General features: G+C 44.2%; 1 protein-coding gene and 2 pseudogenes across 1 annotated transcript; 2 read left to right on the forward strand and 1 right to left on the reverse strand.

Moving 5' to 3' along the window:
- Positions 1-3,379: 3,379 nt before the first annotated feature.
- LOC136306456 (hornerin-like) lies at positions 3,380-12,902 on the forward strand. The gene is made up of 3 exons (XM_066233030.1): positions 3,380-3,400; positions 6,504-6,530; positions 10,524-12,902. The coding sequence occupies exons 1-3, from the start codon at positions 3,380-3,382 to the stop codon at positions 12,900-12,902; spliced, it is 2,427 nt and encodes an 808-aa protein (XP_066089127.1).
- A 121-nt stretch (positions 12,903-13,023) lies between these two features.
- Positions 13,024-13,654, forward strand: LOC136306391 (COP9 signalosome complex subunit 8 pseudogene; annotated as a pseudogene).
- Positions 13,655-18,971: 5,317 nt separating this feature from the next.
- Positions 18,972-19,442, reverse strand: LOC136306342 (large ribosomal subunit protein uL23-like; annotated as a pseudogene).
- Positions 19,443-24,846: the final 5,404 nt, after the last annotated feature.

The following is a 24,846-nucleotide window of genomic DNA, read 5'->3' on the forward strand; positions in this document are numbered from 1 at the left end:
ATGTCATCCAAAATAGTGAAATTTAGTAATCAGTAAAATGAACACAAATCACTATAAGCGCTTGAAAAATCTCTATTGCCGTAAAATGCTAGCTGCTGTTGATGAGCGTTGGAAGAAAAGCTGCATCTTTTCATGTACATTCGGCAACAGATAAAATAACCAAAATAGTAATGTCTCTTTCAACCTTTCAATATGTTCAGCAGAGTTAAACACCAAATGGAGTAATGGTAACATGCAAGGAAAATTCTGTATCTTCACAATGATTTATAAACTGCCATGGGAAGGGGAATAGCAGTGCTTCAGTTAAAAAGCAATTAGGTGACCAGGTTTGAACAGGAGCACAGGAAGTGGCGCAGTGAGTAAAAAACAATTTTATAGAAAAGGGGGCAGAGCATATGTAAATTTTTTAAACAAATGAGTGCACAAAGGACATTTGAGCCTTTGTTCTTCCAAAAAAACAAAAAGAAGTTGTGTTTTTAAATACTGAGCTTGTCAAATTTTAATCAGGGAGATAGATGCATGACAGATGAGGAGTAATAAATGTTGCTAAAATTTAAGTGGTGGGCAAAGAAAGAAACAAGTGAAAATGAGGAGCAAGAGCTTGCACAGGGAGGCGAGGTGTCCAAGGAGGAAGAGAGGGGGAGAAGAGGGAGTCTGGGGCCTCAGAACCAGACTAGAGACACTGCTTAACCTCCTCATAGGAAAGAAGGGCACCAGCACACCCACTGCTCCTGAGGCTTCGTGACTTAAGGGAATGCTCTCCACACCAAAGGGAGGGACACACAAAAATAGCAGATTGGAGGGTCTACTGACCTACCTCCAGCTGCAAAAGAATCGTGAAAATTCCTGGGGAAATTATAGCACAGCCAAGCCCTGTCGCTTGTGTGCTGATCTTCAGCTTCCCAATCAAAGTATTCTAGCTTCACTCTGCAGCTGGATCGGCAGCTCCCATCCTTGACTGCACGTTAGATTCAGTTAAGAGGCTTTTCTCCCTCCTGGTGCCCAGGTAGTGCCCATACTAATCACTTTTATGGCTCCCTGGGGGTCTAGCTGGCATTCTTATACATCACAGATCCCCAGATCCCTGCCATATGCACCGAAGTTTAGAAACCACTGAACCAGATTTAAAATCTCCCCAAGGGAAGATTTAGTCCCTTCTGTTAACTTTGGGGTATTAAGTAGATCCTAACACACCTTTGTTAAGTGTTAGTAATTTGAGAGAAAGAGAGAGAGAGAGAGAGCGCCAGAGATATAGATTTGTTCCACTTACTTATGCATTCGTTGGTTGGTTCTTGTATGTGCCCTGACCAGGGATCGACCCACAAGCTTGATGTATCAGGACACCACTCCAACCAACTGACCTACCCAGCCAGGGCCAAAAGTGAGATTTTTAACTTCCCACCTCTGTGTGTATTTCAAAGTCATGGATTTTAATTCCAAACCCATTTCCCTTCTTCGGGACTGCAGTCCCACATTTCCGCCTCCTAATCCTGTGACCTAGTAGAAGCTTTAATCTCCTGTTTTGTGAAGTGGGCTTTATTGTAAAGCTGTTGAGAGGATCAAGTGAGATAATTTGAGCAAATCCCCCAGCTCAGTGCCTGCCAAACAGTCAGCGCTCCAAAAATGTCAGCCGTTATTATTATCCATTTATTCATGAGTTAACTCCCTGCCAGCATAAAGGGTTTTTGAAAGTCTTTTGTGAAAGAAAGTATCAAGAACTTTATTTATCACAGTAGCCTGGAAAAGGGGATTCTAAGAGACGAGAAGAAGAAGCAATTTTTTTTTTCGAAAGGTTAGGGGACGGTTAAAGATGACCCTCTAAAGGTGAGGAGCTTCTTTCAAATACAAAGACAACTATTCACCGTATCATTTACCAGATTAAAGAATTTGAGATTTAGAAAATCAACAGCTAATCCATCAGGTTTCTGGAGAAACACAAACCTTCCATGCTCCAAGGGAGAGAATACCATTATAAGTAGTGTATAGAGCAGGGGTCCCCAAACTTTTTACACAGGGAGCCAGTTCACTGTTCCTCAGACCATTGGAGGGCCGGACTATAAAAAAAACTATGAACAAATCCCTATGCACACTGCACATATCTTATTTTAAAGTAAAAAAACAAAACAGGAACAAATATAACATTTAAAATAAAGAACAAGTAAATTTAAATCAACCAACTGACCAGTATTTCAATGGGAACTATGCTCCTCTCACTGACCACCAATGAAAGAGGTGCCCCTTCCGGAAGTGCGGTGGGGGCCGGATAAATGGCCTCAGGGGGCCGCATGTGGCCCACGGGCTGTAGTTTGGGGACCCCTGGTATAGAGCAATGGCAGAGTGGACTTTGTGGAGACCTTTGACAATCCAATATGGAGTCCCGTCAGCCATGACAGTTATGTTAAGTGCTATCTCAATACTGAGGCAATGGGGTGTGACAGGAATACCTTAGTAAGGGCCCAAAATACCTAAAACCACAAATCTGGACACTTGGATAAGGACTCCATCTAGACACCAACGTGAGCGGGACCTCAACCCCTTGTGAGCTGTAAGAACTCGGAGCTCCAGCCACCCTATGTTTGAGTTTGGCTGTACCACATGTCCCACCCGGAGGCCTGCTGGAATTCTATGCCACCCCACAGTGGTGCCACTGCAGCCACCCGGCTTGAGACCAACATCTGCCTCTCTACCTGTAGATGCCACCAGTGACGGGAACTTCACGCTGGACGCTCACTCGGCTTGATTCTATCAGGTAAGCTCCCCTTTCTTTGTGTAACCTGTGTGTGATTACTGGTTCATTGGGGAAGTCTCGCCTAATCCCTGGCATTGTGGAAAGAGAAATGTGTGCGAATGAGTCCTTTCAGGGATGCTCCCTTGCTCACGACATGTCACAGCCAAGTTGAAGTTCCCTCACTCACTCCGGTGCCCCTTACAAAGCTCTTGTAGACTGGGCAAGCTGGGCCACCTGCCTGCTGTCCACAGACCCTAAAGCACCCAGCTCCTGTAAAGCAGTGGAGATGGCAGCTGTCTTGTGAGACCAGCCTGCTGACTCTCTCATACCTGGTCCACCTAGGAGACCTCACTCTGTGTCTATGTGGCCAGAAATTCTTTCTGAAATAACAGAACACTTATGGAAAAATAGGAGTTGTTGATATCTGCCCCTGCTGGCCTCTGCTCAAGTTTTGGAGAGCCTGAGCAACTACTCCAGTTGCAAAGAACTCAGTTATTACACCTCAAACAAGGGGTGGGCACCGGAGCAGAAGTGTCGGGCAGGCTGCGGGGCAGAAGAAACCGTACTGTGAACAAGACGAATGCTTATAATTGAGTTAAATGTATTATCTTTAAGCATTGAAGTCTGAAAGGCAAATTAACCTCGGAAGCGATGGAGAACCATTATGGTGAGGTAAAAAGCAGATCACCCTGCGTAGGAAGGGTTTCATCAAAGGTCAGGAAAGCTAGATGATTGGCCATTATGTGTAAATTGCAATCTGTTTTCATAATAATGAAGTTGTTAATTTTCAATGAAATTATTTCAAAGAAATTTCAGCATTTCCTGAACTCTTTATTTGCCTTACGCTTTTCTTTCACCAGATGGACCTAATGTCAATGTTTAAAAGGAAGTATTTATGCCTTTCTTTCAGCAGTTAATTACTACCTGTCAGGCCATTGAGGATCTCAGGCAAGACTGAGCAGAGTAAAATGTGTAACTTTTCAAAGCAGAAATTCACCTATTCCACAAACGTCTATCGAGCATCCGATGTGCGTAGTGTACAACAGTGGTTTCACGGGAAGCCAGTCAATAAACACCCACACAGAAGGCAAACTATTACTCCCTCCCTGTTAAACGTACTCAAATAAAGAACTAAGTTGTTAGGAGCTGAAGTGTGTCCTCCCAAATGCAAATGTAAAAGCCCTAACCCTCAGTACCCAGGATGTGACTGCATTCAGAGATAGGGCTCTTAAAGAGGTAGATATGTTAAAAGAAGGCCCTTAAGGTGGGCTCTAATCCAATGTGACTGATGTTCTCCTAAATAGAGGGAATTGAGGCACACAGAGAGACACCAGGGCTGCAGGCACGCAGTGGAAAGGCCATGTGAGGACACAGAGCCGGGAAGGCCACCTGCAAGCCAAGGAGAGCGGCCTCGGGAGAAATCAGCCCTGCCAGCACCTTGATCTTGGACTTCTAGCCTCCAGAAATGTAAGAAAATAAATTTCTGTTGTTTAAGCTGCCCAGTCTGTGGTATTTTGGTATGGCAGCCTTTGCAAACTCACACACAAGCCAAGTATTTGCCTGGCAAAAATGCCTTCATTTTCCTCCTCATCAACAGCAAACTCCACTTCCTTCAGATGCCATTTTACATCCTTCCCCCCCCCCCGGAAGATTCAACCCTAAACTAGCCCCTGAGCCCTCTGGACAAAGATTCACTAGGCTTGGCTTCTAACAAAGGAGTGTCTGTGGTATGGTATATATGTATGCGTGCCAGCAGTTAATAGCTCATGACCAATAACAGTTTCTTAGCAAGTTACAAAGAAAAATGCTTTAAAATGTATGTGACAACTTGTTACATTTTCTTAATTCCCTTTAGAGTAAGGACAATAAAGTAAAACTTCATTATATCATGGAATATAATTTATACAAAATAATACACGTGACATATTTCTGGAAAGTCATTTGACACAAATCAGTCTGAAAAAATAAAACAAGCAGGTGCATAATATATTACCCAGAATAAAATAAACATGGCTTCATTTTTAAGTGCCAGAGTTTATTTCGTCCTATAAATCTCCCTGAGCCGCTGCACATTTGACATGGAGGCTTGGCGCCCTCTTGTGTCCATTTTGAAAGAGGTTTGGTCAGAATTTTTTAAACAATTCTCCCCCACGGTATGTCATTCAACCCTCAAAATTGCAAGAATACTCAGTAAAAATCAAACTCCCCTCTCTACATGAGTTATACTGGTGATAAAATTACCACACAGTTAAAATATATACTATGTTATAAAATTTTAAATAAACATTCCTCTACCCATTTGACTCACAGTATCTGAGCTGTCTTCTCTGTAGATGATTATAAACAAAAGCAATTTCTTTTGATTTTACAGAGAATAGGTATTTATATGGATCCATTAATCTTTCATAATTTTAGTTTTAAAGTGTCTCTTCTCCAAATATTTTTTTAATTTATGAATTTTGACTCAGATTTTCATTGAAAATATTATGCAAAAAAAATTTTATAAATCAAATCAGAAACTATGCTATTGGCCATATATATATATATATATGTTTAAGATGCCAATTGTTAATGTCACCATTGCGATTCCCATTTAAAAAATGAACAAACATAAGTAAATTGACAGAACATGACTTCATGCAGAGTAATGTGGTATGTTGACAATTACAGTATTAAAGTTCATTTCCCCAATTCAGATCTACAAAGGCATCCACCTTGGTTATTTCCTTGTTTGGTGTACATACCATAAAATATGAATTGACATCTATATCACAAACTTTCTGAGCCTATCTTTATTTCTAATTATTAAAATTTAGTTCAAATAGCATACATCAAAATCTAGCCACCCAATTTATATTTGAATAGCACTCATATATACAACTGTGTGCATCTGGAGCCTGGGCTTTATTTCTCCTAAATCTATCATTAAACTCCCCAAATGAATTCACTAAATTTAACTCCAAAGGCAAGAAGACTGGCAAACTGACAAATAAGGGCTATTTAAGAAGCTTCCAGAAGATGTGAAGGCAAAATAATACCTTGTAAGTTGTAGGAGAGACTGACAACCATTGAGAACAAAGAGAAGCAATTGGAAGCCAGTATCAGCAGAGGCAGCTGGGAGGCTGAAGAACATCTGACGTAAAAGCAGAAAGCTGGGCTTTCAATCACAACTCTGCCGAGTTCTAGCCACGGACCTTGCTCAAGTCTGGTCATTTCTCTGAATCTCAGCATCATCATCAGTAAAATGGTGAGAATTCTTACCGTGTTACAGTAATTATTCATGAGATAGCACATGATAAAATGCTCAAGGAAAAGGGTGCAAATAAAAAGATGTAGTGATGGCCCTGGCCAGTGGCTCAGTGGATAGGGCAAAAGCTGGTGTAAGGACATCCTAGGTCTGATTCCCAGTAAGGGCACACAGGAGAAGCAACCATTTGCTTCTCCCCCCTGCCTTCTCCCCCTTCTCTTCCTCTTCCCTTCCTTCAGCCGATGACTCAATTAGTTTGAGCCTCAGTCACTGAAGATAATGCTGTTGGAGTGCATTGGCCTCAGGCACTAAAAATAGCTTGGTACTTGAGCATTGGTTTCCCTGATGGGGTTGCCTGGTGGATCTTGGTTGGGATGCATGTGGGAGCCTGACTCACTATCTCCCCTCCTCTCACCTTAAAAAAAAAAAGATTCAGTGATTAGTCAATGTAGTGTGTAATTTTAATGCAGATCTTAAAGCAATTACACCAATAATACCTTCATTCTTGGTAATATTTTTATTTTTCAGATCCTGAGAGTTAGTCTGAAATTAGAGGTAAGTTCAAAACTATCAAGACAAACCTAGAAAGTTGTGGTCTGCATTTTGGAGGACAATTCACCAGGACCAACAGCCCTAGGTCATTTTTTCATTCCCCGTGAGACACACACACTCACAGAAACTCATGCAAACCTGTGCATACACTGCACACAAGGTCTTCTGCACTTTGTAAGTCAAACATCATAATACAGATGTTATCCTCACAGGATGCCAACCTTACCTTTTTTTAAAATTGGCTTTTCAGTAATTAAAACAAAAAGGAACATGCAAGGACCTTACTTACTGTTTCCCTTCTCCTTCTTCCCAGCTTTCTCCCACTCCTTCCTCCCAGATAGGAGTTGGGCCAAGTTATCTTAATCATTAAATTTATCACCGTCTGGATAAACAAGTAATAATGCCAATGACGGGTACAGAAAATGAGACAGCATCACAGTCGGCCTGAAATTAGAAGACCGTTGTTGAATTCTTCAATTCTCGCAATGGCACTTTAATAACCTTCCCCATTTCTGGTTAGAATGGAATCTCCCTCCTCAGAGTTTCAAAAATATTTTGCTCATGGCTTTATTAAAGTTAAATTGATGGTATTTGTAAAGTACTAGCTGATTGTTAGCAGGGGCCCCTTGAGAGTAGGAACTGGTCGTTGCATCTTACTTGAATTCCTAAGCACATAAAGCAGTCCCCCTGAAAAGTCAGCATGGTTTGGGGGAAAGGCCAGAGCAGCAGAACCCCAAATCCAGGTGGAGGGAGCTGAGCAGGCCTTTACCCTGGAGCAAGTGGGAGCTTCTCTGAGCTCCCATGTCCTACGCTGTGACGAGGGTTCATAGAACCTCTGTATCTCTCAAGATAGTTGAGCGAGCAAATAAAACAGTCTGATGTGCATAAAACCTAATTTCAAACTGTACAACACTAAAAACATACCCTAGTCTGACAAGGACACAAAGAAACCAAACACAAATATGTAAAATCATCAAGTTATAGGGCACACCAGAACTCTGCCTTCTGTGGGAAAACACAGAAAGAGAGTGAAGCAATATTTTTATGATGGTGAATTTTATATGTCAGCTTGGTGAGGCTCTGCTGCCCAGCTGTTGGATCAAACACAAGGCTAGATGTTGTTATGAAGGTATTTCTTAGAGGTGATCCATATTAAATCAGTAAACTTAGAGTAAGGCCATTAATCTCTATAATGTGGGTGGGCCTTGTCCAATGAGGGGAAGGCCTAAGAGCAAAGACTGTGTCTCAAAGAAGCAATTTTCCTCCAGACTGAAACCAGAACCCTCCATGCTGCCCTGCAGAATTCAAACTCAAGATTCAACATCAACCCTTGCCTGATTTTCTAGCCTGCCAGCTGCCCGAAAGATTTTGAACTTGCCACCCTACTGTCCCATGAGCCAATTCTTTAGAATAAATCACTTTCTCTAATATATATCTCTGGTTAATACTAATTTTGTGAGGCTGAGCAAAATGGAGGTGTTTAGATATGGGGTCATTTTTAATGGGTGCAGGCAGTGGGAGACAGATTTGGGTTTAGTGTTCATTTATTCATTCAATGAGCATATACTGATAACAAATAATGAGCTAACATTTTGAACACTTCCTATATTCCAGGCCCTCTCTCAGGGGCCTTGCAAGCATCATTTCATGACAGCCTCAAAACAGGTGTTATTATAATCCCTATTTTGCACAAGAGGAAACTAAATCACAAGGGCCACTTATGCAAGGTGATAAGGACCAGAGGCGGAAGAAAGGAGTCCATCCAGGAACTGGGCTCTAGAGACATGTGTGTCAGCGTCACCTCCTGAGCACCAGAGTTCATGCCGGCACGGGCATTCAGGGGGAGCCAAACAGACTCCACCTGCTCTGTGACCCATCCAGACTAGAGGGAGCACCTGTTGTGGTTGAGTGCAGAGGCTCGGTGCCCAATAGAGACAAGAAGAAACCTTCAATGTCTCCTGGTCTAGCCCACCAAGAGCAAAACCATCATTTTTGACAAGAAAGATAGGAAAAAAGAAAAAAGAGAAGCATTTATAAGACTTGTAAGAAAATAGATGTGGGAGATATACTCAGATCTGATGGAGACAATGCATATATATTGTGATGGTTCGTTTTATATGTCCACTTGGCTGGGCCACAGTACCCAGATATGTGGTCAAACATTATTCTGGATGTTTCTGTGAGCATGCCTTTGAATGAGATTAACATTTAAATCAGTGGACTTGGAGTAAAGCAGATTGCCCTTCATAATGTGAGTGGGCCTCATCCAATCAGTTGAAGGCTTACACAGAACACAAGGAACAGCCTGCTTCAGCAAATGAATTCTATTAATTCTGCAGTAAGCAGTTTCTGGATTTGAACTATAACATTGATTTCTCTGGGTCCCTAACCTGCTGACCCACCGCACTAAATAATTGCATGAGCCAATTCAAGAAAATTCATCTTTCAGAAAGTTCTGTCCGTTTCTATCACAAGTTTCGACACGTAAGCACATGTTTATTTGGCACATGTGTGCCTCTCTATTTTTATCACTTAATGTATACATACTGACGTAGCAAATTAACTAAAACAAAGTTGATTCACGTTAGTCTTATGTGTGAAGCGATAGTGTACCCATAGCTACTGATAAAGTTCATTTACGCCACTATAATTTTTACAAATTTCAACAAGGAAGAAATGCTACAGAATCTCTGTCACATCCACCATATTCCCTGGACTTAACACCCTCTGACTATCACTTGTTTTTGTCCTTACAAAATTTTTTGAAGGGCAAAAAATTCAAAAATGGAGAAGATATCAAACAAGCACTGGTTCAATTTTTCGCATCAAAAGATAAAACATTTTTCAAAAATGGGATATACAAATTACCCTCACACTGGCAAGAAATCATTAATAATAATGGCAATTATATTATTTAATAAAGTTTATTAACGGTAAGAAAAATTTGTATTTTGTTTTATTCCAAAAACGGACAGAACTTTCCAGTATATATATATAATTGTTTCTATTTCTCTGGAAAACCTTAACTGATATACACAAACATTATATGTATTTTATATCTACATATGTATTTAACATATATTTTATATATGTTACCTATGTTTTAGAAGATAGATAGCTAGATAATGTTTTTATGTACTATGTATATCTGAGAGAGCCAGGCTCAAAGTAGCCTTGACAAGGAGCTAGGGCCTACTGGTCCAGAAAGGCAGGAGTTGCACGAGGACTAAGGAGTAACAACCACTTCCAGGCCTGAATAAAACTAGGGCCTGGGGTCATCTAAGTCAACAGAACTTGCACTCACTGCCCTTCGCTGTAAGTTACACAGTTACTGTGGTCCCTTCAGCTCATCAAAACACTGAAACCTGCCCTCCTCTCACCCCGCACTGTAACTCCTCAATCTATCTCTTTCAATTGGCGGTTGCCTCCCTGGTGACGTTAAGCCAGTCCCCGTCTCGGCATCCGTCCCAGCAGCCAGCCCCATCTTTCCTCCAGAAGCCCTGCCTCGTGCCACTCACCGGCTTCCACCCTCTGGGAGCTGTCTTGGGCCTCCTCTTTGCCACTGGCCTGCTTTCAACACATGATCACTTGACTTTCTTCAACCACGTCCTGTTGTTTCCCACTGCACACCCTTGCACAGTGGCTACTTCTTCTGAAACGGTCTTCTCCCCCTGTCTGCCCTACATTCCTGTCTATCAGTGTGAATGTTTCTCCTCCTGGGAAGCCTTCCCTCCCACCCCTTGCAGAGGCATTCATCACTGCCACCTCTGGAGGCTTCTTCACATGCACCCTATTATTACAATGCTCAGTCCCTTTGGGTTCACCTTGCCTACAAAGCATGTCGTGGCACCAACACCTGGCACACAGTTGGCCCTCCCTGAGTAATTACCACCTAGATGTGGATTTAAGGTGCTGGGTGTCTCATGCCAGCTGCTGTCCTGAATACTGAGCAGTCAGAAAACCTGCAGTTAATGGTCTGGTGACAGTCTGCCTCAGGACGGCCTCAGGACAGTCTCAGGACGGCCTCAGGACAGTCTCAGGACAGTCTCAGGACAGTCTGAGGACGGCCTCAGGACAATCTCAGGACAGTCTCAGGACAGTCTCAGGACAGCCTCAGGACAGTCTCGGGACGGCCTCAGGACAGTCTCAGGACAGCCTCAGGACAGTCTCAGGACGGCCTCAGGACAGCCTCAGGACAGCCTCAGGACAGCCTCGGGACGGCCTCGGGACAGTCTCGGGACAGTCTCAGGACAGTCTCAGGACGGCCTCAGGACAGCCTCAGGACAGCCTCGGGACAGCCTCGGGACGGCCTCGGGACAGTCTCAGGACAGTCTCAGGACGGCCTCAGGACAGCCTCAGGACAGCCTCAGGACAGCCTCGGGACGGCCTCGGGACAGTCTCGGGACAGTCTCAGGACAGTCTCAGGACGGCCTCAGGACAGCCTCAGGACAGCCTCGGGACAGCCTCGGGACGGCCTCGGGACAGTCTCGGGACAGTCTCAGGACAGTCTCAGGATGGCCTCGGGACAGCCTCGGGACGGCCTCGGGACAGCCTCGGGACGGTCTCAGGACGGCCTCGGGACAGCCTCGGGACAGCCTCGGACGGCCTCGGGACAGTCTCAAGACAGTCTCAGGACAGTCTCAGGATGGCCTCGGGACAATCTCGGGACGGTCTCGGGACAGTCTCGGGACAGTCTCGGGACAGTCTCGGGACGGCCTCGGGACGGCCTCAGGACAATCTCGGGACGGCCTCGGGACAATCTCGGGACAGTCTCAGGACAGTCTCGGGACGGCCTCGGGACAGCTTCGGGACGGCCTCAGGACAATCTCAGGACGGCCTCAGGACAGTCTGAGGACGGCCTCAGGACAATCTCAGGACAGTCTCAGGACAGTCTCGGGACAGCCTCGGGACGGTCTCGGGATGGCCTCGGGACAGTCTCAGGACGGTCTCGAGACAATCTCGGGACAGTCTCGGGACAGCCTCGGGACAGCCTCGGGACAGCCTCGGGACGGTCTCGGGACGGCCTCGGGACAGTCTCGGGACGGCCTCGGGACGGCCTCGGGACAGTCTCGGGACAGTCTCAGGACAGTCTCAGGACGGCCTCAGGACGGCCTCAGGACAGCCTCAGGACGGTCTCAGGACAGTCTCAGGACGGCCTCAGGACGGCCTCAGGACAGCCTCAGGACGGCCTCAGGACAGTCTCAGGACGGCCTCAGGACAGGCTCAGGACAGCCTCAGGACGGCCTCAGGACAGTCTCAGGACAGGCTCAGGACAGCCTCAGGACGGCCTCAGGACGGCCTCAGGACGGCCTCAGGACAGTCTCAGGACGGCCTCAGGACAGGCTCAGGACAGCCTCAGGACGGCCTCAGGACAGTCTCAGGACGGCCTCAGGACAGTCTCAGGACGGCCTCAGGACAGCCTCAGGACGGCCTCAGGACGGCCTCAGGACAGTCTCAGGACAGCCTCAGGACGGCCTCAGGACAGCCTCAGGACAGTCTCAGGACGGCCTCAGGACAGTCTCAGGACGGCCTCAGGACAGTCTCAGGACAGTCTCAGGACAGTCTCAGGACGGCCTCAGGACAATCTCGGGACGGCCTCAGGACAGTCTGAGGACGGCCTCAGGACAATCTCAGGACAGTCTCAGGACAGTCTCAGGACAGCCTCGGGACAGTCTCGGGACAGTCTCAGGACGGTCTCAGGACGGCCTCGGGACAGTCTCGGGACAGCCTCAGGACAGTCTCGGGACAGTCTCGGGACGGCCTCGGGACGGTCTCGGGACGGCCTCGGGACAGTCTCGGGACAGCCTCGGGACAGCCTCAGGACAATCTCGGGACGGTCTCGGGACAGTCTCGGGACAGCCTCGGGACAGCCTCGGGACGGTCTCGGGACGGCCTCGGGACAGTCTCGGGACGGCCTCGGGACGGCCTCGGGACAGCCTCAGGACAGTCTCAGGACAGTCTCAGGACAGTCTCAGGACAGCCTCAGGACAGTCTCAGGACAGTCTCAGGACGGCCTCAGGACAGCCTCAGGACAGTCTCAGGACGGCCTCAGGACAGTCTCAGGACGGCCTCAGGACAGGCTCAGGACAGCCTCAGGACGGCCTCAGGACAGTCTCAGGACGGCCTCAGGACGGCCTCAGGACAGTCTCAGGACGGCCTCAGGACGGCCTCAGGACGGCCTCAGGACGGTCTCAGGACGGCCTCAGGACGGCCTCAGGACAGCCTCAGGACAGTCTCAGGACGGCCTCAGGACAGTCTCAGGACAGTCTCAGGACGGCCTCAGGACAGTCTCAGAGCTCAGGAGTATGTAGCACTGACAAGAATGGGGGGCAGTGGGTGGAAGAGGACTGGGTAAAAGAGGACAGGGTGGTATGAACCAACAGAGGGGTGATAACGGCGACAAGGATGAGAGTGGGGTGAGGATGAGAATAACAATAATGACAGTGACAGTCTCTCTGGCTATCGGGAAGGTGTGGCAGTGGGACCAGCTGGAAAGATGCCCGGGGCCATGGTGGCAGGAAGTGCCTTTACTTTCCGCAAGTTTCTGGATCAATGTGAGAACCAGGGCTCAAGACTCCCAGAATATTTATTTGTTACACCCCCAGTGTATAGTCAGCTTCTAACTTTATATCTGCTCTATAAGAACCTCAATAATACAAGATATCTTTGGAAAAGAACACCTTCTGCTATAAAATCTGCAAATTCTAAACTCGAGAGGATTTGGTCAGTCTGACAGAGAATCTGGCAGAGACATTGCCCTGGACTCTGTACGACCATCGCCGCTCACCTGTGGCCTGAGATGGTCCAACTGGTCGCGGAAGTGCTTAGAGAGGCAACAAGGAGACAGTCTTCACCCTGGGCACGCAAGCATCCACCTCAATACTCACCCAGGACTTTGCAGCTTTTGTCAGGCTCCCTGGAGAAGAGGCTATGAAAGGTACAATAGAACAAGGATAGCCAGCCAGCTCCACCGCAAAAACAGTTATGCCCATAAAGCCAGCTGTGGAGCCGGGGATGTCTCCCTTACCAGGTTTCCTCCTTCTGCAGAACCGAGCCCAGGTCCACCCGTTCCCAGTGAGCAGCAGCTAGCTGGGCTTACCCATTATGTGGCTTTGCTCAAAAACTGATATCTCATCCTGGCTCAAGGTCCACCGTCAGTGTCTGGGCAAATACAAAAATGTAAAATGTTTGTTTTCAATTTACTGGATGGATTAAGCACCTCAGCATTCTTTACTGAGGATGTGATAAAATACATATGTAACATAAAGCATATTATATTTATTTTGTCCTTAAACATCATACCTAATAGTTGGGAAAGTTCTCATTTGGTAATGTCTGCCAGTTTGTATGAAGCCGTCAGGATAACACGTCAGTTTGTATTTCCTGGGGATTCGCAAACCCAGCTCTGCTGCCCCAGGCAGCACAGGGCTGGGCAGCAGTCTGCCCCGCCCCACACCATACACACTCCTATCTAGAGCATTGGTTCACAGTGGCAGGGGTTCATCTGGGGTTTGAGGAGGACCGTCCCCAGGGGGCAGTGTCTGAATTGGGGGTAATTCTAATTCATCCTCTTTGGAGAATATTCTGTTTTCTCTCTCTACCTCTTGAGGGTCACTGATACAGGATGCTGAAATACACCTGAGGAACAGATCATTTCCTTAGAGAATCAGTTTGTTAACTTTAGATTCCTTCCCAATAGTGTGAGAGCATCCATTCCCGGCAATGGAGGGCGTGCATAAAAATGGGACTTCCTTAAGATGTGCAGAAGAAATATTAATGGTAATAATTCCTTTCAGAAGAGGGGAAACCTATGTGTAGAATGAGTTCTATTGCGAAAGAAGTGATTAAGGTAAGGGATAGACTTTGTACAACTATCCTGCAGCCTGTTGGTTGCCTATATTTATCCCTTAATTCAAGTTCTGCCTTTTGGACAAATACTGAATAAGTCTTTCATTTTTGTGTTTGACAGCCTTCTGAATATTTGAGGTTGTTTATTGCATCTTCAGGTTTAAACATCCCTTTGTTCATTTATTCTGCGTTTGTTCAATAAATATTTAATTGAATTCTTATAAAATAGCGATGACAGCAACAATAATAATAACACACAAAACTGAAATGGAATGAATAGTATTTATTTTTCCCTAATCAACAGCTTGTCTTAAAATGGTCAAAGAATTTGCTATTGCTTTTATTTTGTATTCATCTTAGAGAATTTTCTTTGAGAATGATGAGCCTTCATATGACACAAAATGACACTTCCTTTGAAGTCTCCATGGGTTTTTCATGGCTGCCAACATTAGTTATGTTGTTTACCATAATTTTGCTTTCAGAAAACACTCTTAGAAAATTCTGCAGAACCTGGTCATGAAAACAAAGACTTAAATTATCCTACTGTAATATGAAAGAAGAAAGTAAGGACATTAAAGGAAATACCAAAGAGGAAATCATTTCAATATTTTTTTCATGTAACTTTAACAAACCTTAATAAAGGGCTGACTTGTAAAATCAATAATCTCTATCTTGCTTGCCTGTACACTCAAATTGGCTCAAAAATTAAGCCAAACTTTTTACATTAAGCACAACTGGCATACTAAAATAATTATTTATAAGTACTAACATGTTCGCCTGAAACTTTAGAGACCAGCGCAGACTCCCAGGCCTGAAAAATGCACTTGGCCAAGTGAGGAAGCCACTGAAACACTGTGGGTTTGGCATCTCGAGTCAAGACCGATCCCTTTGCTATTTGAGTTCATTTATTCTTGGCAAAATGGAACTTCTTGTCCCCTCGGAAGAAAGATTTTTAAAGTGAAATAAAAATTATTCCAACATTTTTTGGGACTTCAAAAGGCTCTTATGAAACAACATTTTCAGTAGTTAAACTTATAGAATATGGTGCATAAGGATTACATTTTCTTAAATGGTAAATGAGAAACAATTAGAGTGAAACCAATGGGATGTAGAGTTCGGAGATGTTTGGCAAAGAGGAAACCTGCCGGCGACCACACTGCCATGAATTACAGGAAAACACAGAATCTCCACAGAGGGAACGCGTCCTCTCTCCAGGAACTCTAAAACTGGGGTTTCCTTCGTATTATGAAACACTAACCAAAAGAAGCCACCTTGCCTTAGAATTCAAAATTTTCAAAGATGAAAGCAAAATGCCTGTCCACTGGCCTTTCTGTTCATTAACATGGCCTGTTTCCACTACTTCTTCTCATGGAAACCAGCCTCACTAGTCCCCTTTTATGAGGCAAAACATTAGATTCTGTGTGTATTGACTGTCAGCCATATCCAATATCAAGTGGCAAAAAGAACGGTAGAACCCGTGTTGCTGGCATCTTACTCAGTGGGTCACATCTTCAGGAGATGGAGGGTTGCCAGTTACCTTACTGTAGAAGGGTGAACACCAGCAGGAAGAGCCAAGATCCGGATAGACATACCTGAGAAGCTTGTGAGCCTTCCAAGCTCACAGCCTGAGCGCTCTCCAGTCTCAGAGAGTCGACCAAGGGATGCTGCTCAACTCTTCCAGATGGCCAATCATGTTGATTATTAATTTTATATTTTGAATAGTTGGTTAGGTTAGACATCTTGGAATTAAGCCCACCAGATTTATTTAATAAAACAGATCTTTGTCATCCAAGCATTGATTGTGTAGTTTTCAGGAGTGCCATATGGCTTAGGAAAGCAAAAGGCATTATAACATTAAATATTTACTAATTATCTGACCACTAATGAAAAGGCATCCTCTACTCCAGCAGCCCTCCAGGCTGAGTCCTTCCCACATGTCAATTTAAGTCTTCATTCATTAGTTTTTCCCAGATAGTCTTCTGTTATCTATGGTTAATAATACATTGCTAAGTCACTGCACATTGGTTGCAAAGGGAAATGCCAGTCTTGCAAAAAATGCAGGCTTTGATTGAGCCAGTGAAAGGGACTGTGAAGATCTGCATGAATTGCGGGCAAAGTATTTCACAGTCTGCCTTGGAAGGTGGCTGGACAGACAGCTAGAGAGTGGGACTGCCTGTGGCCACAGGGGTAGTCAGGGAACACAGTAGGTGTTGAGAGGGACAGAGGAGGGAGTTACAGTTGAAAGACTAAAGGAAAGCACTCAGGATGGGCCAGGATCATTCTGTGGATATCCAAAAACAAGGGTAATGCCATGAGTAATAGGGACAATGACAAAAGATCAAGGGTCCCATTTAAGAGGATCTCACTGGAAAGATGTAATAATTCAAATATAAATAATAAAAATTGCTTTTGGTATTATGATTAATTATAATGATATAATTTATAATATTTTATGAATTCAAAATAAGAGTTAAAAAAGTTAAAATGAAGTTTTAATACAACAAAAGGATCAAAACAGGATTTATATTTGTCATTTCACTAAGGAAAGGATGTCTATCAATGTACATGTGTATATATATATATGAATATATATATACATGAATTAAGTTTATATATTAGTTTAAATATATACATGTGTGTACAATATATGTATATGTTCTGGATATGCTGAAGAATAGAAAAAAATAATTGGGAGTGAAGTGAAATAGAAGGAACTCTACCCAGAACAGGCTGATCAGCATCATGGGAACCCGCTATTAACCAGCACTGATGATCACACAAAATAACCAAAAAAAAGGAGGCTTCAATGGTATGCTGAAAAAATAAAACAGAAATGATCTGAAGAGAAGGGTTTATGAAGCAGAAAAACCTTCATCTTCCAGGAGCTAATATCTTTAGATAACCCACAAATTACTATAAAATTCAAATAAGGATCGCACGTTTCTAATGATGCTAATACACTAGGTCAGTGGTTCTCAAAGTGTGCACCAGGGCACACTGGTGTGCCCTAGAAGATTTCTAGGTGTGCCCTATGGTATTCCAGAGAAATATGTGCCTGTTGGGGACCAAAAAACCAACAGGGTTTTTGGAGTTTAGATTTTTTGGGGGACAGAGGTGTGGGGAATTGGCTGTAAGCTGACAGTCTGCCCAACCTCCCACCTCACTTGCCTGATTAGGTTGCAAAAGGCTGTTAAGCTGTGCTGCTGGATTGTTTACACTACCCCCCATGTTCTCCAAAAAAACTGGAGGCAAGTTTCTTCTATACTTTGTTTGGTGTAAAGTTAAGATGATATGTATGGTGGGGATTTTGGATTGATGATTAAACATAAGGAATTGTCTCTTGAAGCATTTTGAATTTTTATAAAAGAAGAATATGTGGCAATATCTAAAAAAAATACTTTGAACAGTTTACTACAATTTTAAACATCCTATTTATGAGGATTTTCTACCCTCAACACAATTAAGAGTAAAAAGAGAGAAATTCTTCAATGTATTGACGAGGAAATAAGAGTTTGCCTTTCAAACATATGCCCAAACATTGAAGAAATCGCCAGGACACATCAGGTTCATGTTTCTCATAAACACAAGAATGAAAAAACTTAACACATTCATGCCAGGACCTGCTGAATTTACTAAATCTTACTAAGAATGTATCTATATATATAAAAAGATAACTTTTTTATCATTTTTTATTTTTTAACCCCTCTTTTTTATGAATTCTAAAAAGCATAACTCAAAAACTGTAACATAAAAATGTTTTTTAATGTCAGAATAAATTTAATTTTGTCATATTTATTTAGTTTAATTACCATAAAAGCATAGTTGGACTTTATTTTTTTTCTTTAATATTTGACTTAATTATTATAACATATTTCTCAGAAATTTGTATATAGTGCACCTACAATTATTTGTAGAATTTTAAATATACCCCAACTTCAAAAAGTTTGAAAACCACTGCACCAGGTCAATGAATCATAGTGACAGCAATGATTAGTACTCAACCTTGTTTGAGTTTGGGCTGTTTTTAATGGTTTTCAGTCTTAGGATAAGACGATCTCTTAAACTGGAAATTTTAATTGTTTAGAGTATTTGATTAAGTATCTAAGTATTATTTATTTTTCAAATATATTTTGTAAGTAATATGTGAATATTTAGTATAATTGTTTACTTCTTAAAATGCTAATAGTTATTTGGGTAGTTAAGATGAATAAATAAAGTTCTACTATGCAGAAGGATTTGGTACCTCTCCACACTCAAAAGTCCTTTGATGGAGGAAAAAAAATCTATTTCTTCTTGTTCATTCTAAAACTAACATGGAGTTTCAATCTTTACTTGCATTATATTAACTATAACATTTTTGATAAGCTTAATTCTGTTCTTCAAGATAAAGTCTCATGAAAATTGGCTTGAACCTCTTGTAGATCAGAGTTTATGAACAAATCAACTTGATTGATCCTCCCACTGATCCTATTTCCAACACTTCCCAAATTGGTACCTTTTAAAGCAATAATTAGAGAAGAACCTAGCAAACTTGTTTGTTTGTTTTTTTTCTTAGTGTAAAATCTTTATGTCTAGAATTAGCCAGCTGGACTCAGTTTAGATGATCCCAATTTTGTTGGCAACATCCAACGCATCATAGTCAGGAGTCAATGGAGTATATACCTTCTTCTCTCCATCAGCCCTGATCAGGATATTGAACTTGGCCACGTCACTGTCAAAGAGCTTCTTCAGAGCCTGTTTGATATGGTGCTGGTTGGCCTTGATATCCACAGTGAACACAAGTACTATTGTCTTCTATCTTCTGCATGGCTGACTCCATAGTCAGGAGGAACTTGACCGTGTCATCGTGGTCAGTCTTGTTTCTCCGGGGGGCACTCTTCCCAGGGTATTTGGGCTGTCTTCCAAAGTGCAGTGCCTTTAGCACTCAGAAGGTGGGTGGCCTGCGGATCTTCTTTTTGTGTGTGTGGTTTTGGATGCCTTTCAGCACTGCATTCTTAACCTTCAACGCCTTTGCTTTGTCTTCGCTCTAGGAGGGGCAGGGGCTTCCTTCTTCACTTTTGGCGCCATCTTCATGAAAAAAAGTATATCTTTTTGCTTTGTTTTTTGAGGAGGTGGTACAGGCAAACAGACCAGTCAAAATGTCCACATGAAACAGATGTTGCTCAGGAAAGTAGCTGCATTCTCTGGGACCTAGTAAGGGCTGTGCTGGGTGCTCTGGGCTGAGAAACACGCAGCAGCCCAGCGGGAGGGAGCCCAGCGGCCACGCTGTGCTGCTGCTGAGCCTTCTACTTAGGGTCCCTGCCACTAGACCAGCACTCAGGAACCCGGCTATCGCTCTGGACTTTTCAGTGACTTGCCTTTGACTCAGTGTACAGAAAATAAATTGGCAAAATACCTCCTTGTTGTGACAATAAAAGAGTATGAAATCCCTCTTTTAAAAGTATCAAATGCTTTAAAATTTAAGGTGGCTAGAACTGTAGCCATGGAAGTGAGATAGGAAGAGGTGGGGGGAGAATAAATAAAACTCCTAAGATGAGATGAGCATTTAGAAGCCCATAAAGCAGGGGTCCTCAAACTTTTTACACAGGGGCCAGTTCACTGTCCCTCAGGCCATTGGAGGGCTGGACTATAAAATAAACTATGAACAAATCCCTATGCACACTGCACATATCTTATTTTAAAGTAAAAAAACAAAACGGGAACAAATACAATTTTAAAATAAAGAACAAGTAAATTTAAATCAACAAACTGACCAGTATTTCAATGGAAGCTATGGGCCTGCTTTTGGATGTCTTCCATTGTGCAGCCACATAATCCTTTGCGCAGTACCTCGTTCTCATTCAGTTACTCTCAGAACACTGACCACCAATGAAAGAGGTGCCCCTTTGGGAAGTGCAGTGGGGCCAGATAAATGGCCTCAGGGGCCCGCATGCAGCCCGCAGGCGGTAGTTTGGGAACCTCTGCCAAAAAGTCATATGTGAGTGACATCGCTTGGTTAAAAATATTATATAGTGGCTTAACAACATCAAAAGCAACAACAAAACTTTACTTGAAAGGAAGAATACTGGAGAGAAGTTTCTTTCATAAGAGTGGGACTTCTACTGGCCAGACAAAGCTAAGTCACAGCATCGGTCTCTGTCACCGGCCGGTGAGCAGTTTTGCACGTGAAGAGGTGCTTCCTGGGCATCTTTCTGCCGTGGGATCTGCCCGCCCACCAGGCTCCACGCATGCGGTGATAAACTGGAAGCCCGGGCCCAGCATTGTAATGCGCTCATTTGTAAACAAGAAGTCGCCATGCACAAGTAAGACAGTCTTTGCTCCAGGAAGGGGCCCAGAGTTTCCTAAGCTAAAATGAGAGCTGTGCACACCAGCGCAGCACCCCACCCTCTTCTCTGGAGGCCCGGCTCCCTTGGCGTTGGTGAGAGTCAGGTCAACAAAGCAGGAGTTTTTCCCGATTTCCACCTGACTGTGGGTTTACATGAGCACCTGCTGCCAATCAGGGCAGCCCTGTTCCTGCCCTCACCTGGCCCTGAGCTGTCCTTCTCTGTTCGATCCGCATGTATCTGTGAGCCTTATTTTTTAATCTGGACCTTGACCTTGAACCCAACTCTGTGGGAGCTTCTTGTCAAAAAAAGGAAGTTTTCTCCATCTTTTCAATTATCCTGAACAATTTTAGTATCATTTGGCAGTTCAAAAATCTAGAGCTCCATTGGGTGAAATGTTGTTGGGAGCAGAATGCTCACAATCAGAGTGTCACCACACAGAGTCCCCATTCATTCTCGCGGGAGAGAGGCACCCAGGCATGGAGAACCCTGGTGGTGGACGTCACTGCAGGGCCTAATTTTATGTCTCAGCTTGACTGAGTACAGGGTACCCTGGCACTGGGTCAAATATGTTTCTGGGTGTGTCTGTGGGGGTGTTTTTGGATAAGATAGACTGAGTAAAGCAGTTTGCCCTCCCTGATAAGGGTGGTGGCCCTTATCTGGTGAAGGCCTGACTAGAACACAAAATCTGACGTGAAGTTCCTGGTGGCCAGGCCTTCACGGGGACTGGAACCATACCCTGCCTGCCTGAGTCTCCAGCATGCAATGAGAATGTCACCCATGTAATTATTATTGCCCAAAGTGCTTAACCTGAATCTAATCAAAAGGATTTCTGTTAGACGGTTGGCTTGGGCTCTTCCACAATGGCAATGCTATGAAGACAAAAAGAGACAAGAGAAATAGTGAAGGACACATAGGAGACCAGATTTCACAATGCATACCCTTGATTGGGTCCTAAACCCCCCCCAAAAAAATGCAAAAGCCATGATTAGGATGAGAGAATTTTAAAATTAAACTGTATATAGGATAATACCACTGTATCACTGTTAAAGTCACTGGAGACAATGATAATATTATATAGTACCTTAGTAATAAAAAGAGATAAGAGAAAAAGCAAAGAGGAGAACATTTAACAACTGATGTCACCATACATGAAGCTGATGAAGAGTATTTGTGTTGTACTATTATTTCAAATATTCTGTATAAGATATTTTAATATAATTTTAGGGAAATAAATAGATATGCACAACAGAAGTGAAATACTCAGGCACTCTTGATGTGTCATCATATGAGGCACACAGCCCACCTAAGAAGTACTGTATACAATTTAAAAATCCGCGATACAGTGAGGCAGTGAGAAGTGGACTGCGATGTGGTGAGGGCGACTGTACTTTCCACTTACTCCTTCCACAAAGAACGTAAGACAAGGAGCTGGAAGATGACTGTCTCAGCATCGTAAGGACAAAGCTTCCTTTAAGATGGCAAGGGAAACAGCATCCAATGGAAAATGTACCCAACTGAATTCTAAATCTGACTCTACGATGCAGTTTGTGACTTTAGACAAAGTTTGTGACTGTAGACAGAGTCTCTACAACTCTCCCGGGCTTCTTTTGTTTTGTTATTGTGTAGTTCCTTTCTACTCAGACTCTCTAAAAGAGCTGTCCTGGGACAAATACCCTGTCACACTTAGCCACTGATCCTTACTCAGCTTCCGGTACAATTCTTAAACTTAGGTGTTCCATTTGTATTTAATAAAGGGAGGAAAGAAACAGAAAAAAAAAATGCTGATCCTAAGATTTTCAGAGGTTTGACTATCTCCTTGTCCTTGATCTTTCTTTTCAGGTGTAATCACATTTCCCCCAGATTCCAAAAGTGAGAGGTGACCATGTGGCCACGAGATGGCAGCACAAATCAATCACAGAAGCATTTCTCAAGCAGCCAGAAACTCAGAGCAGCAGCTCCAACCAGCCTGCACAGCGGAGCGGATCAGGAACAATTACCAGTGGCCTGGCTGGCGTTTTCCCCTGCACCCTTTCCCTTTGTCCTTGATTATAAGGAACCTACAAGAGTTTCACTATGGATGGAAACATAAACGTTCTGTGGTTTCAGCTCTAGGATATTAATCCTGTCTTTATTTTATTTTTTTTAATTTTTTAAGCAAGAGAAAAAGGAACAAGGACAAATGGGGGGGGCATTTTCAGCTGAACCAGTGACACCTTGCTCAAGCCAGTGACCTTGAGCTTCAAGCCAGCAACCTTTGGGCTCAAGCCAGTAACCATTGGGTCTGTCTATGATCCCACACTCAAGCCAGCGACCCCGTGCTCAAGCTGCTGACCTCGGGCTTTCAAACCTGGGTCCTCCATGTTCCAGGCCAATACTCTATCCACTGCACCACTGCCTGGTCAGGCTTTATTTAATTTTTTGAAATTTTGTTCACTATGGATATTTTGCAATAATTTTTATTTTTAACTACTACATTAAAATATTATTTGTCTTATTTACTGAGTTTTTTGTCACCCAAAGCAAGTGCCTCACTCCAGTGGTGGGGTTCAAATAATTTAACAACCAGTTCTCTGCCCTAATGAGCATTTTAAGTGTAAAAAAATGATACACCAAAAGGTAGTTTATTATTTCATGCATTTAATACTTAAATAAGGACAATAAAAGAGGTATACAAAACTAGATTATATTATAAGAGTTTTAAAATATTAATGAAGGTTCTGGCTGGTTGGCTCAGCAGTAGAGCATTGGCCCAGTATGTGGACATCCCAGGTTCGATTCCCCACCAGGGCACACAGGAGAAGCACCCATCTGCTTCTTCACTCTTTCCCTTCTCCTTTCTCTGTCTCTCTCTTCCCCTCCTGCAGCCAAGGCTCCACTGGAGCAAAGTTGGCCCGGGTGCTGAGGATGGCTCAATGGCCTCCACCTCAGGCGCTAGAATGGCTCTGGTTGCAACAGAACATTGCCTCAGATGGGCAGAGCATTGCTCCCTAGAGGGCTCACCAGTTGGATCCCAGTCGGGAGCATATCAGAAGCATGCCCTCCAACCTCCTTCCCCTCTAACAGCTGAGGCCCTTGTGTGCCTCCCTTCACCTCCTAAGAGCTCCAAGTGCTCACTTCTTGAAAAGCATGACCATCGGGGGATGGCGTCAGAGTAATGGCGGGGTAGGAAGCGATACCGATAAATCTCCCCCAAAACTCAACAAGATCTTCAACCAGAAACAGAAAAAACCTATACTTGGAGCTTCCAGATGCTTTGCAATACACCCAAAGGTATGATTGAGTGAAAAATTGGCTAAATATATAACCAAACCCCGAAGGAAATAGGGAGTAAGAAATGCTCCGCCTTCCTCACTAACCTAAACAGGGCGGCTTTCTCTGGTAACTGTGAATAGTAGAAACTGACGCGGCAAAGGGGGTGAATAGATCCATGCCGCCAGCGGCACAAACGGCCGAACCAGACTGTGGCGACGGAGATCCCCAAGCCGAGGACAAATTGATCCTGTGGCAAACCCGAGCAATACAAGCTAACACTCGCGCCAAACCCAAACAAAGAAAGACAAGCAGAGCGGCCATTTTACCCGGTCTCCTGGTCGGTGCGCAGTTAGTGGGCGAGAATTTCTTCCTAGGCCCCGAGAGGTGGTGCCCGTGTTGCCCCACGGAGAGGGCAGGGTCAGAGGCCTTTCTGTGGGCCGAGGGCAGAGTCTCTGGGCAGCCCCAGCGCCCTGGGAAAGCCACGGACGGAGGGGAGTGAGAACTAATTCCAACGGTGGAGATTTTCCGTGCTGGAGGGTGTTTCACTCAGAGGGAAGCGCGGCCGGCCTTGTATCCTGGTTTGCGCGCGCAGATAAGGAGTGAGCAATTCTTCCGAGTGCCTTGGCAGTGCGCGCCCGTGTTATCGCACAGAGGGGCAGAGTCAGGGGCCTTTGTGTGGGCCAAAGCAGAATCTCTAGCCGCCCCAGCGCCTTGCAAAAGCCACGCACGGGGACGGAAGCGAGACTCAATTCCAAACGCTGCAAACTTTTCCCTGCGGTTGGGGGTTTCACTCAGAGCGTGAGACTGCTGGCCGGATATCCTGGTCGCAGACAGTGAGTGAGAGTTTCCTCCAAGCACCCCGGAAGTGGTCGCCCGATTGTGTTACCAGGACA

The sequence above is a fragment of the Saccopteryx bilineata genome, chromosome 5, assembly GCF_036850765.1.
Source record: "Saccopteryx bilineata isolate mSacBil1 chromosome 5, mSacBil1_pri_phased_curated, whole genome shotgun sequence".
In the NCBI taxonomy this organism is placed as follows: Eukaryota; Metazoa; Chordata; class Mammalia; order Chiroptera; family Emballonuridae; genus Saccopteryx; species Saccopteryx bilineata.